We start from the raw sequence: 15,019 nt of genomic DNA on the forward strand, positions 1-15,019 counted from the left end.
CCCTGTGGGGTATGCGACACACAAGGGATTAGAGGATCATCATGGGTTATCTACCCAGGTACATTGAAGTTATGACTAATAGAATCTTTAAATTCTTTCAGGTGCCGTTCCCATGTATAAACCCCAAGAAACAAAGCAAGAAGAAGTATGAGAATTCAGGGATTGTGTATCTCACTAACTTTGAGGTAAAACACATTTACCTCTAACGAACAAATTTATTTCCCTGAGGTGTATAATATGAGGAACTGTTTTTTAAGGCTGGATGCAATTTATGGGGCACATGTGCAGTTTTTGAGATTCGGACCAACAATTGAACACTCTTTTAACACATTCTATTTTCCGTAGGAGTGTATATTTTTGATTTTTCAAATCTCAATATCCTACTCTTTATTATCGTTTAGAGAAAGTACCCATTTCATATGTTATTTACTCAGAAAAACAGCTACAAACCTAAGAAACACATTTTCCTCCAGGACTTGGTTCAGGTGAAACACCAGCTGATTGGCTGATTTAGTTGTGCGAGTCCTATATATGAATCTGGTTTGATTTTAGACCATGACATTCATACCTTAATAAATGAAACTGATTTCATTTTCGGTACAACACAGCTGAAGAAGCCAATGACATTCCTAGACTATATCTATGGTGGGATGCAGATCAATTTCACAGTAAGTACATACCACACCAGTATCCAGTGACCAACAGTTAGTCCAGGCATGCCTGGTTATAATGAAAACCCGCAGTAATCAGCATGGTATCTCACCAATAACTCCCCCAAATGTGTCTACTAATCCTTAAAATTGTGCTAAATCCTATTTTAGAACTCCTACAAGACTTTGAGTCAAATTTTATATGTTGATTTCTGAACTCGACATGGTACAGGATATACATGTATATAAGTGCTCTATCTGAATGACGTTTTCTATTTTCTCTGCATTTTCTTTACTCTTGAATTCACCACCCAAGAAATAATTGGCCAAAATCATAAAATACCCTCAAATTCTCATGGGTCTTTTATCCCTTTCCTTGTACAAAAACAAAAATGAAAAAAAACTGCAGTGATAAAATGTTGAACCATCATTCACCGTATCATAAATTTGTCCATTGATTCCATTCCATCCTCTTACATGACTTGCTGGATTTCAGCTCACTGGCTATGTACTGTCTGGTTGAAGGTGTCTGTATTTAAGTTTTTCTTTTCACAGGTGGGAATAGATTTTACAGCATCCAATGGCAACCCAAGAATAAATTCCTCGCTACATTTCATAGACCCCAACCAACCCAACGAATATGTTCAGGCCATCAGAGCTGTCGGTAACATCTGTCAGGATTACGATAGGTGAGTTGTCAGTGGAACTGAAAGCAAAGGTGTCAATCAAAAATGTCATGTTCATTACACAACAATATCACGATACAAGGAAGTTTACTCCGCCCTTTTTTTAATGGAGGAGATTATATGAAATGTCAGTTAATTTCATAAATGTCCCATTATGGGTCCTGTTGCAAACTAAAATTCCAGGTGAACCTGACTATTACAGGGACTACATTTGTAAACATGGGTGCCTCTGATATATCTAAGAAATGCATAAAATGAAAACAGTTTCTTCCTGTTTCTTTATTGAAAGTTCATCTTGTTTCTAAATGTAACAAAGATTTCCTTACATTTCAGTGACAAACTGTTTCCAGCCCTTGGATTCGGGGCCAAACTACCTAACGGAGAAGTGTCATTTGAGTTTGCTGTGAACTTTAACCCATCAAATCCTTACTGTGCTGGTAGGTATCACCCTGACAAGATACTAAATAGCTGGTAATAATTTGGTGGATATAATTTCACTATAGTCGTGGCCATTAAATGTAGAAATATCATATATAATGCAGTTGGATGAATTGTCCTGCAAAATGTGTCTTTTAATGGCATTTTTAGTAGTTTTTGAATATAGGGTGTATGAATATAATTGTTTTCATAAGTGTTATTTGTATAGATATTTATTATACTTAAGGGAGAGGAGAAAATTCTTGTCAGCGTGCTCTATCGGTTTCATTCCCAGGTATTGACGGTGTAGTTCAGGCTTACCAGAACTGTATTCAGTCTGTAGAACTGTACGGCCCCACAAATGTAGCTCCGATCATCCGACACGTAGCCCGATTTGCAGCTCAATCCCAGGCAGAAGAGTCCACAAAGGGAGCAGGGGTAAGTAATAAAGCTGTTACAACACCAAAAATAAATATATGTCCATTAAGAGTTTGATATCTAAATAGCTAGAGTAGGTAGGTAGGAATTTGATTTGATACGCCTATAAAAATTTGAAACATATTGCATTACATTGTCCATTCTTTTGATGTTAACTTTTGTATGTCAGGTGATCTCTCACACTTTTCAAGCCAAGTCTTTATGGCAAAAAATATATAAGTTATTAGTGTCTTTAAATACAAATTAAAGAGATACGTACAGTAGAGCAAAATATGAATTAAACCGCATCATACAGCTGTTTAATCCTTCTTGGACTCTTCAGTGATGCCTAGGGCCTCAGTGGCCTAGTGGTTAAGGTGTCCCGACACTTTATCATTAGCCCTCCATCTCTGGGTTGCGAGTTTGAAACCTACGTGTGGTTGTTGCCAGGTACTGACCGTAGGTCGGTGGTTTTTCTCCGGGTACTCCGGCTTTCCTCCACCTCCAAAACCTGGCACGTCCTTAAATGACCCTGGCTGTTAATAGGACATTAAACAAAACAAACCAAGCCAAATATATAAGATATCAGTGTCTTTCAATACAAGTTAAGACCTAGATATAGTAGAGCAAAATATGAATTTAGATGCATCATACAGCTGTTTAATCCTTCTTGGACTCTTCAATGATGCCTAGGGCCAATAGTGTTGATATCCTAGAAAACTGCAGGGGAAACTAAGTTAGCAGTAAAAAGAAATGTCAAAATCTATATTGGGAGGAATCAATATCCCATAATTCAATTAATTTCATAATTTTCAATTTCGGCTTTCAAAACAAAGCATCAAGTATATGTGTATCAAATTGTATGCAGTATTGATGATGATTTCAGCAATACTACGTGCTCCTGTTGCTGACGGACGGGGCCCTGTCAGACATGCCTCAGACTATACAAGCCATTGTTGATGCCACAGCCCTGCCTATGTCTATCATCATCGTAGGAGTTGGACAAGCGGATTTCAGTAACATGGAGCTCCTGGATGGGGATAATGGTACGCTCCGGGCACCCAACGGTCAGGAAGCGAAACGCGACATTGTCCAATTTGTTCCATTCCGAAAGTTTAAGCGTGTAAGTAAGCTTAAAATTATTTTATCACACTGTGTGATGTGATATTGACAATTCCTGTAAAGATGTCTTTCTAAAATAACTTGTCTCAACAACTTCTTAGTTCATGTGTTTTTTGTCCAATTTTCCATAACTTACATTAATTATTTATCTATTTATTAGCCCACCATCATTAGATGATGGGCTTTGCAAATCATCCTTTGTCCATCGTCGGTCCGTCTGTAAATAATTCTTATTATTGCTGTTTCTTGAGAAGTACTAGAGGAATATTCCGTAAACTTTCATATATAAGGTTTCACATGGTTTCTAGTTGTGTGCATTCAACTTTAAATCTCATCAGAAAACAAGATAGCCAACATCTTGGATATTGTAATTGAAGTTTGTTATCTCCATTTCTTGACAAGAACTGGAAGGATATTTCTCAAATTTGATGTGTAGGTTCCCCTTGGTGGCTAGTTTTCGCATTCAATTTTGAATCTGTTAGAAAAAACAAAATGATTAGATCTTTCTTAGAATTCATATGTAGGTTCCCCTTGTTATCCAATGATTAAGAGGAAATTGAGAAAGAAAGAAAAAGTAGAGAAAATGTCAGTCATACATCTAACCAATAAAGATCCTTCATTATGGTGCCAATTAACATCTGTCTGGGACCTCTTGTATTTATTATCTAAATCTTAATAGAGCTGAATTTGAGTTTTAGCACATAATGAGGCAAATATTGTCCTGACCCTTGAATTTCCATCTTTTGTTCGTTTGGAAAAGGATCCCTACTCTATGAAATAGTGCAAAAGGGTTTGATTATGCATGGGAGTTATTCCCCTTTTTGAAATAATGATGAGTAAACTGTTTAAAAATGATTTTATTGAAGTTGCTTAGAATTGTCATCATGATATATGATCGCAGCAATTAACATAATTTTGATAATTTTTATTTTGCATTAAACATGTTATTTACGAAGCCCAGTGCATATTTATCAATTTTAGTTATGTAAATGTTTTCACAAACAACATGGTTGTCTCTACTAACTTCCTGTTTAAAATATAGCAATTGATAATTTCACTTATATATTAAATAAGTCAAAATGTATTGAACTGTAATCCAGTTGCATTATTGCATCAAAGATAACAAATCCGTTGAGAGAGGGGCATATAGTGTTTCCCTTGTCCATCCGTCCCATCGGACCCTTCCCATTTGGAATCAATGGCATATCTTAAGAACCCCTCTTCTAAGTTCATTCATACTGACACCAAAGTATCATGTAACAAGTTTTAAACCTGATGACATTCTGTTGGTTGTTGGTCAAAGTTATTCACGGAACACAATGTAACATAGCATTTTTTGAAGATTTTGAGTTGTACAGTAGTCAGACTTGTAATAATCTACATGAATTAGGTTGTTGATGCACATAGTCTTAGTGTAAATGATTATATGCAAATGCTTCAGCTTTTAATAGCCAAGGAATTTAAGCAGATTTTTCAGCTTTCAGTATTTTATCATCAGTGTGTAATCTTAACTATTTCTGTACATATATTTCTAGACATTTGCTTCTTCTCTATGTGATGTGCTTGTTACTCTTGTTGCATTTTTCTTTACATCATTAAGTTCTCTATATAGTACCGTGAGCCTTTCTGAATGACAAGCTGATGGGTCTGTGTTACAAGATGCCCTATCATACTTCTATATCAAAGTCACCCATAGTATGTCACTAGTGCTAGGAGGTGGAGGGATTACCGCTGGTTTCTGCCTTTAGTATAATCAGCACTGACAGCTCTCTATTTGCAGGGAATAATATAGGTTTTAGGGGATGAACCCCTCTAGTAATATAGGGGAAATACAATGTTAACAATTGAGCAATCAAGGTGGCAGCTAATTGAGATAAGGTGCATGAATTAAATTGATTAAAGTCTTTTAGGGGAATCGAAGGAAGAGAACATTAACTCTACTGACTCTTTTTTTTTATGAAAGGAAGATGCAAATGGTACATTCATTTTGGGAGCATTAGGCAATTACAATATTATTTGTTTTACACAATGAGCATTAAAAAGAGAGAGTTTAATTGGATAACAAGAGAAAAATTCTGAAAATTGATACTGAAAAATTATTATTGAGGGAAAGGGGGAATTTAAAGCAAGAAATTCATTTTTTTAATTGGGAATTTTGATCCATTTTTGTGGAGGGGAAAAAGTACCCATAAATGGCAGTAAAATGAACCTGGATTGGTCCCCGGTTTGTTAAATTTATGTTTTCATACTTTGACAGGCTGTTGTAAACTTAGATATCAGGAGTCTTAGGAAAAAAAGAATTTTCAGACGAAAAAACAAAAACAAAAAACTGATAAATATGCTCTCTTTGTATATTCATGCACTCATTAATGCTTCTTAAGTAGAAAAAAATAATGTAAATAATTCATAAATCCATAATTCTTCGAGACTACTTTATGTAAACTGTCAACTAACTACAATTCGTAAGGCTTATCACAAATAGAGTGATCGCATTCTTTATCCATGCTGTGTTTCCTCCCAGTTGGAAGTGACTCATGAGTGTTTGAAGTTTCTTTTTTTTTTTTGGAAACCTAACTGACCTGTGATAGGTGGCTTTTGCCAGTCAGCTAGAGTTATGGTTTCTGAAACATTTAAACATATCTTAAGTTGTAAGAATTTAGACATCGATTCCTGTTAAGAATGATAGAGAATACCGACATGAAAACAAAATCCTTAGTCAAACTCTAAATTGGTAAAATAAGGGCGAAATTCATGTACAGTCCAAAAATAGATTTGCATGGCGACCACTTTAAAAAAAAAAAAAGGAAAGTAAGACCGACACCCGCCATACACATCAAGGTCACATCAAATCCCAGTCAAGTCACATTCTCAAACTGAGAACTAGGGTGATGGCAATGGAACCACTAGGTATATCAGCTAGCATTGAACATGTCTGACTTCATATTAAACAAATAGAATATTCATTTCTAAATGAGATTGTGGTGTCAACAACAAAACTTTCCTGTGTTCTTCATCAACCTTCATCTCTCGGAAACTTATGTTGTTAGTTGTCTTCATCAGTCACTGAAATCATAATACTGGTAATGGGAACAGGTCATTGGATATCAAATCAACTGGGACATGTACACTGTCAATAACATTTAGTTATACAGAAACTGGACCAGTCTCTCCTCCAGGGTCAGCTCGCCATCCCCCACCAACCTATACACAATATACATGTAGTAAAACGCTAGTTAAGCATGCTTGCTTCAAGTTGATAAACAGATATTAATAGCCATGCAACTTTTTGCAGTTAATCTATTTTTAAAAAAAAAAGGAACAATAACATCACTGGGCTTTTTCTTGGGGCTTTTGGGGGCCATTAGTGGGCCCCATTCCCAATTAAAATTATTTTATTTTTAAGCCAAATTCCCAAAATTTGCAGTTTACTCCTGAAAAAATCATTCCCAATTCACCAATTTTCTCCCTAAAATGAGACAAAAAGGCCCTTTCCCAAACCTGTGAGAAAAAGCTCTCAACATATATTGTATATCAATCATTGATAGATTTTAATTTGATTTAACAAACATGATTTTAACAGTGACCATGATTTTCTCTTGACAAGGTACTTTTAAACTTTTATCAGAGGAACTAGGTTATTGAGAAACTGGGCCTTGAGAGAATATATCTTTGTGGTAGTGGGCTCTGGGGAATGTTAATCATTCAAGTACGGTGCCCTAAGAATATTTCACTTTGGGCACTGCATGGGAATATTTAGGGCCCCACATGTTGAGTGCCTGATAGTAATCATTGTGTTGCAATGTGATGTGAGGATGTGCAAAAGGTTTCTAATGTCAAGGTCAAGGTCACTGTTACTTAAAACAGAATCAGTATTATTTGTCTTTCAATACATCATCTAAGGCCCTTGCAGAGGATCTAAGGCCCTTGCAGAGGATCTAAGGCCCTTGCAGAGGGCCTAACTGTATGGTGATATACTGAAATGCAGATGTGCAATAGGGATTTATAATGATCCTAAGGTCAAGGTTGCTATTACTAAAAATAGAACTGGGAATATGCTGTCAGAATACAGCACTTTAGGTTTAAGAGATTACCAGTATCTCAGAATCCAGAAAGTCACACTTTCTAAAACTTTGTATGGTGCTACACTGCGATGTGGGGATATGCGAAAAAAAGTCATCTGTCAAAAATACATCATCAAAGAGCCTTACAGAGTGCCAAATGTTCTGGCATTTCATGTGATGATATACTGTGAAATGCAGATGTGCAATGAGGATTGATAAAGTTCCTAAGGTCAAGGTCAAAGTCAACTGTTTCTAAAAATATAACTTGGAGTATACTGTCCAAAATACATCATTTAAGGAAGGCCAAATGCTCTGAAATTTTGCATGATGAAATAGCACACTGTGACATACAGATGTGCTAATAGCAGGTTTGAAAAGTTTAAAGGTAAAGGTCACTTTTCATGAAGTTTGAGTGCTCATCATTCAAGGTTAAAGGGTCAAAGTTTGTCAGGTAAAGCTAAGGTCTAGAGACAGACACATTGTTGGTCTTCACTCGACTCCGAGGTACTTGACTGGGTCACTGGGAACATTTATCGGTCAAGAACTGGGTAGCGGGGGCACTTGTCTGAAAATCATATTGAAGGTTCACAGTTTAACAGAGCTACAAAAATGGGTGTTTTTCAACAGGAGGAAAGCATGGGGATACAGTCTGAGGAAAGCTATGCTCGAGACCAGGTATGTACAAACGTCACTCGGTGCTGAACAGCTTATTGGTAGATTAGATTATGTACAGTGGGATTGAAGAAAATGATGGAAACTCATCAAAAACTTAAGTTTATGGGAAATGATTAGACAAATATGATAGTAGCAATGTGTAACTTTACGGCGATCAAAGCATGAATAGATTGAAAACTTACTTTGCATGTCTGACAAGTCTGTGACAGCTGAAACTCCCAAATACAATGTGAACCCCTCATGTGATCTAAAAAATACACTGACTGGTACATATCCTCTATAGTTGTAACACAGGCCAATCAGCTATCTCTCTAACAAACATACACAACCTGTTATATCTAAAAAAAATTATTGTTTTTATTGCACAATGCATAAGGGCACAGTTAATTGTCTTCTAGAATCAAAATGATAGTTAAGATCAAATGTCCCAAAACTTTTTAGCCCACCATCTGATGATGGTGGGCTATTCAAATCGCCCTGCGTCCGTGGTCCGTGGTCCGTGGTCCGTCCGTCCCTCCGTCCCTCCGTCCGTAAACAATTCTTGTTATCGCTATTTCTCAGAAAGTACTGAATGGATCTTTCTGAAATTTCAGATGTAGGTTCCCCTTGGTGCCTAGTTATGCATATTGCATTTTGAGACCAATCAGAAAACAACATGGCCGACACGCAGCCATCTTGGATTTTGACAATTGAAGTTTGTTATCGCTATTTCTGAGAAAGTGCTGAAGGGATCTTTCTCAAATTTCATATGAAGGTTCCCCTTGGTGCCTAGTTATGCATATTGCGTTTTGAGACCAATCGGAAAACAACATGGCCGACAGGCAGCCATCTTGGATTTTGACAATTGAAGTTTGTTATCGCTATTTCTGAGAAAGTACTGAAGGGATCTTTCTGAAATTTCATATGAAGGTTCCCCTTGGTGCCTAGTTATGCATATTGCGTTTTGAGACCAATCGGAAAACAATATGGCCGACAGGCAGCCATCTTGGATTTTGACAATTGAAGTTTGTTATCACTATTTCTGAGAAAGTACTGAATGGATCTTTCTGAAATTGCAGATGTAGGTTTCCCTTGGTGCCTAGTTATGCATATTGCCTTTTGAGACTGATCGGAAAACAACATGGCCGACAGGCAGCCATCTTGGATTTTGACAATTGAAGTTTGTTATCGCTATTTCTGAGAAAGTATTTATGGGATCTTTCTCAAATTTCATATGTAAGTTTCCCTTGGTGCCTAGTTATGCATATTGCGTTTTGAGACCAATCTGAAAACAACATGGCCGACAGGCAGCCATCTTGGATTTTGACAATTGAAGTTTGTTATCACTATTTCTGAGAAAGTATTTAAGGGATCTTTCTCAAATTTCATATGTAAGTTTCCCTTGGTGCCTAGTTATGCATATTGCATTTTGAGACCAATCTGAAAACAACATGGCCGACAGGCAGCCATCTTTGATTTTGACAATTGAAGTTTGTTATCACTATTTCTGAGAAAGTACTGAAGGGATCTTTCTCAAATTTCATATGGAGGTTCCCCTTGGTGCCTCGTTATGCTTATTGCATTTTGAGATCAATTGGAAAACAATATGGCCGACAGACCGCCATCTTGGATTTTGACAATTGAAGTTTGTTATCTCTATTTCTCAAAGTACTGAATGGATCTTTCTCAAATTTCATAAGTAGGTTCCCCTTGGTCCCTTGTATTGCATTTTTGGACCAGTCTGTCCTGAAAACAACCTGGCAAACAAACAGCCATTATCGTTAAATCTCAAATTTCTTATATAGCTAGGATTCCCTTGTTTGAAAAGTACTGGAGGGATGTCTCAATTTGCACAGATTAGTAAAATGAAGGGAAAAGTAGAGAAAAGATCAATCTGACATGGAACCTATGAAGATCATTCAATGATGGGCGCCAAGATCCCTCTGGGATCTCTTGTTAACTGTTCATACAGGCCTTCATAAGTTAAATGCCTGTTAATTTAAGATTGAGTGTTCCAAAAGTTTTATACATAATATCGGTACATTTCTTTCATACATTACTAAAAATGGTCATGTTACTCAGAGTAAGGGATCAAATAGATTTGAACTCTTCATTGTTAGAGATACACTAAAGAGCTTGAGATATTCCGCCTTAATATGAGAACAATTTGAAGGATTGAAAAAACAAGATGCTTTTTTTTCTCTGAATTATTTTCAGCTGATTTTAGCCTGACGATGGTGGGCTATTCAGATTGCTCTTTGCTGGTGGTCCGTCCATCTGTAAACAAGCATTTATTATCAATATTTTTTTGTCAGTACTGGAAGGATCTTCCTCAAACCTCATATGCTGGCTCCCTTTGGTTCCTAGTTGTGCCCTTTCAGTTTTGAGTCTGATAAAAAATAAACTAAGAGGCAGCCATCTTTGATTTTAGCAGTTAAAGATTGTTATCGCTATTTGTTATCAGTACTGGTAGGACATATCTGAAGCTTCATATGTAGGTTTCTCTTGGTCCCAAGTTATTTGAGTCTGATTCAGAAAACAAATTGTCCAACAGTCGGCCATCTTTGATTTTGACAGTTGAAGATTGTTATTGCTATTTCTTATGGAGTTCTGGAAAGATTTTTCTTCCCATTTCATTTTGAGCCTGATTGGCAAAACAAAATGACAGACAGTAGAAGTCTGGTATTGTAAGTTCTAATTCACCGTAAGTTGTTGATTAATAACAATCAAGAGTATGATGTTATAGATGAGATTAGAATTTTCTGAAAGGCATAGTCATAACTGTGTGTAAATATACACATAGTATAATATTATCAGTAGTGACTTTTTCATGAAGTGATATATCAAAATTGACTGACTTTCTCTCTGTCTATAACTGTTTCTAGGGTTCCTACAACCAAATAATTGCATTTGCTCTGCTTTACCTTATAGAAAATAAAATAAAAAGTTTTCTGATCATACTTCTCATATAAATTCCCATTGTTGTAATGATATGAAGGACAATGTTTGTGATGTCGTCACTAAATTACTTCATACTGTTTGATGTCTCTACATATAAATTGTATTTTTTGACGTCCATGAATTTGTGATATCGAATGAAAAAACCCGATTGATCAATGTTACTCCAAACAACTTAATATGTAATTATGTTGTAGAAAAGGGGAGTATCCGCACAATGGAATATATTGATGAAAATGTTGAAATTAAATTGATACAAACTATATTTTTTTCCGAGAATTGGTCATATGCACTCGCCAATTGGCAATGTGAAATGAAAAATTCCTCAATTCGAGAACTTACCGTGGCACAGTTATATATCCATCCACGTGTGTCCAGAGGTAATTATTTAAAGGATATCCAACATAAAACTAACACAAACCACAAAACAAAGTTTCAGTAACTATATACACAGTACCACTATATGTTTCATGGTGTGAAATGGGTACATACAACAGATCTCACAACTTACCGACTCGGAAATTTTGATCTCCATTAAACGCCCCCCCCCAATCCTTGGAAAAATTTCACGCCCCCAGGGCGTTTATTAGAATAAATACAGTATATGTAAAAACTGACTTCTTAGAAAAAAGTTATTGCCCTTTAATTCTCACAAGATTGCAGCCAAATTTATCATAAGACAATAATGTATGTTATTACATTTGTCTGTAATCCTGAGAAATATAGGACAATAAATTAACAAAGAATGCAGTACAATACTTAAATACTCAAATCACCTATACTACACTCTATGATTGATAAATAGTCACTGATGTAGATAAAAAATTTTTTTTTTTGGCAGGCATCTGCAGAGGAGTTGGCGCGACAAGTACTGGCAGAGGTACCTCAGCAGGTGGTCCAATACTTCACCTACCGGGGACTTTCCCCCAACAAGAAGTCATACTAATTGTCAAAAATTCAAACATTAACAGGATCAAATGTGTCAGGAATGTATGAAAGATTGTTTTCATATTGATATTAGAGAGTTGTTCCTGGATACAATGTATTGTTAATACAGCTTATGAATGCTTCATTTCGACTCATTACCTAAGCACAGGGTAAGTCAAACTCTTTGATCAGCAAACTCACGCAATACAGGAACTGTTTTATATCAAAATGCTAGTTCTGTATCTTCTCGGTAGAAAGTAACAATATTTCACGCAGTTTGAATATTTCTGTGTGAATCAAACAGTAGTCTTAAAGTTGATGTAATAGTCTGTTTTTACAAATATATGTATTTACAAATATTTATATATTTGATTTTTTAATGTATGCTATATACATGTACATTCTCATAACATATTTAAATTGGATGGTTGACGGAAAGAAAGAAATTTGTATTGAATTTTCAATCACTGAGAAAAATGCCAGCAATTTGTGTAATGTATATATTATATTGTTAGGTTATCTCTAGCTCTTCTAGAGAAGACAGCTTTGTTTTATTACTGTTAAACTGTATTGCAGTTTGTATGGGTGATATACAGAGAGTAAACTTATATATTAGTGATCCTTTTCACTGTAGCATTATAGTTTTAGTATCATTTAGAATATTCTCTCTTCATTTAGTTAAATATCTAGTGCATGCATGTATGTATATACCTATTTGTTGTTAAGAAATGGAAGCTTTTGTTCAAAAGAATTAATTTTCAAATTTATTAAGGCACTGTGCCGCTCACACCTTGCCATATCTTATGATTTTTGAGCCATAATTATGATATATTGATGTGTTATTATATTATTGTAGTAAGACACCTGTTCCTAGTTTCTTAAAGCTAAGATTCATCTTAACTTTTTGAAATTCCTTAATTTGAAATCCTTCTTGGAAATCATTACAGAATTTCAGGAAAGGTCAAGATTTCCTCCTGTAATCTAATAATGTGCCTATGGAAAACTAAACATTTCCTTAATTAAATGTAAAATCTTGAGGAAAATGAAGCCTGAAAATTTCAATACACCTGCACCAGGCCTTAATACTGAATGAACATGGACCTTGTCCTAATTTTATCTACATTCCTTAACTTATTTTTTCCACATGACAAGATTTAAGAACAATTTTTCCTTAACTCCAATAATGGTTTTCTATGAACACACTTAGAAATATAACTTTAAGCGAGCTGATTTTGGCTTCTGGTATTGATGTTTTCATTTTGGTGCTATCCATAAACACTTATACTATACTTTGCCATGTATCCCAACATCTACAAATTTTGATTCAATTTCAATCAGAGAATGTTCTGTTACGTTTTTCCAAACATTTGTTAGTCACAAAAATAACATTGTCTGCAATCACTACAAATCCTGTGTTTTCTTTATATAATTAAGCAGTTTTTAATACCAGCAGTTGTTGTTGTTTGCAACAGCAAGACATGTTTTTATTAGATTTAAAGTGTAACCTTTCAGTACAGGAAAAGATGGGTAGGAAAGCCCTAAAATCCTTTGTTATACCTATGTTTTGGCTACACTTTTTCTTGAGCAATGTTTTAGTCCATTGCCTATCGAAAGTCAACTTTCTCTTTGACAAAAGGTAAAAATTTGAAATGTTAAATTACTTTTTTCCTAAGAATGAGTGGGAAGTATATGTCGGTGAATAAACGTAAATATGACACAACACAATTTTGATCAAATCACCTGTTAATATTCTAGAGTTCATTAAGATATAATTGTTTGATTACTTTTTCAATACATTACGTTAATAAATGACGTCACTGTTTGTAACATCACTTTTGATTGGCTGATACAGCAGCGTAATTATTTCTAAGAGAAAAAAATCCATCAATTAAAGTAGATGGTTAAATTATAAAGATTAATTTTAAAAATATGATGGAATAACACAAAAAACTGGAGGGTACTCTCATCATGAATTGCTTCGATATGGTTGATAACATTATATATATACAGAATTATCTATGCATAATACTGATTATCCTACAGCTTCATGCTTGCCGTCCGCGAGGAAATACTTCATACACTATATATTCTTTATTTTATTAGTTTACAAACTTCTATGCTCTTTATTTTCTTTGGCAATGAATTACCCATAATTCTTACCAAATATTCACGCTATAAGTTATATGTAGATTATGTGTTACTGATAAATTTTCATGCATACCTGTGCACCCTCTCTTGTTGTATTATGGATATTACTGATATTTCCTTATGAAGCAAAGTGCCTGCCGTCTTGTAGCAATTTATTTATATAGCGTGTTCAACTCAATTGACGTAACACCCAAAGTTTCGTACAAGGACGTCTCCATGCAGTAAAGTACACAGGGTATTTTTTACTGTAGTGTTATCGGATAAATAATACACGTGAATTTTACACGAACATATTAAACGATATATAAGTTTAAATATATATCATTACATATTGCATGTTACCTCTATTGCATATGATGTAATATAATACAATGAATTGTATATCCGCGATTGTTGTATCAATTGAATGGTGTGATTGTATCTTACCTATGTTGTTCGACTGGTTGACAAATGTATTTACCAGTTTGCTAAATATTTTGCGATATATATTTAAGTTTTAATATACACTTATGATGTCAATACATGTCTTTTGGCTTTATTGCCACGTATTGTTATGTACTGATGTCATATATTGTTATGAACGTTAACATACTGTTGGTACGACAGTAATACATTCTCTTTGTAATAATAAAATCATCTTGTTGGAATATTTTGAAGTGTCTTATTGTGCTTACCTTATTTTCCTTAAGAGTCTGTTGACCTACTGTTGTTAGAAGTTGTCCTTCTCACAACTCATCCTACAAAACAGTAATATACTCATGAGCATCGTCCGCGCCAGGTGAAAAGGGCACTTCAGCTTATTTCATGATGCCGGAGATGAATCCTGAGCAATTTATAGATTTTAACTATGGTTTGACTTTAAATCATTTGTGGGTAAAAATGCCACATGGACATCGTGGACCACAGGGGCATGTAAAAAATGAGAGGAGGCTTGCTTAGTATACTACAATTTTCGCTCAGGTGACCTTTCCAATCCGGC

General features: G+C 35.1%; 1 protein-coding gene across 2 annotated transcripts in view; it reads left to right on the plus strand.

The window, feature by feature from the left end:
• Window positions 1-14,692, plus strand: part of LOC117337339 (copine-3-like) — a 48,264-nt gene extending 33,572 nt beyond the window's left edge. The window contains exons 9-16 of one of the 2 annotated variants that reach the window (XM_033898263.1): window positions 102-185; window positions 609-668; window positions 1,206-1,339; window positions 1,670-1,773; window positions 2,049-2,191; window positions 3,057-3,293; window positions 7,981-8,028; window positions 11,807-14,692. In XM_033898263.1, the coding sequence (XP_033754154.1) occupies window positions 102-185; window positions 609-668; window positions 1,206-1,339; window positions 1,670-1,773; window positions 2,049-2,191; window positions 3,057-3,293; window positions 7,981-8,028; window positions 11,807-11,911 (915 nt within the window). In that variant the 3' untranslated portion in view covers window positions 11,912-14,692. The remainder of the gene's footprint in view (window positions 1-101; window positions 186-608; window positions 669-1,205; window positions 1,340-1,669; window positions 1,774-2,048; window positions 2,192-3,056; window positions 3,294-7,980; window positions 8,029-11,806) is intronic. The other variant, XM_033898264.1, reaches the window with a different exon arrangement.
• The last annotated feature ends 327 nt before the right edge of the window (window positions 14,693-15,019 follow it).

This window comes from Pecten maximus, chromosome 11 (genome assembly GCF_902652985.1).
Source record: "Pecten maximus chromosome 11, xPecMax1.1, whole genome shotgun sequence".
NCBI classification, from domain to species: Eukaryota; Metazoa; Mollusca; class Bivalvia; order Pectinida; family Pectinidae; genus Pecten; species Pecten maximus.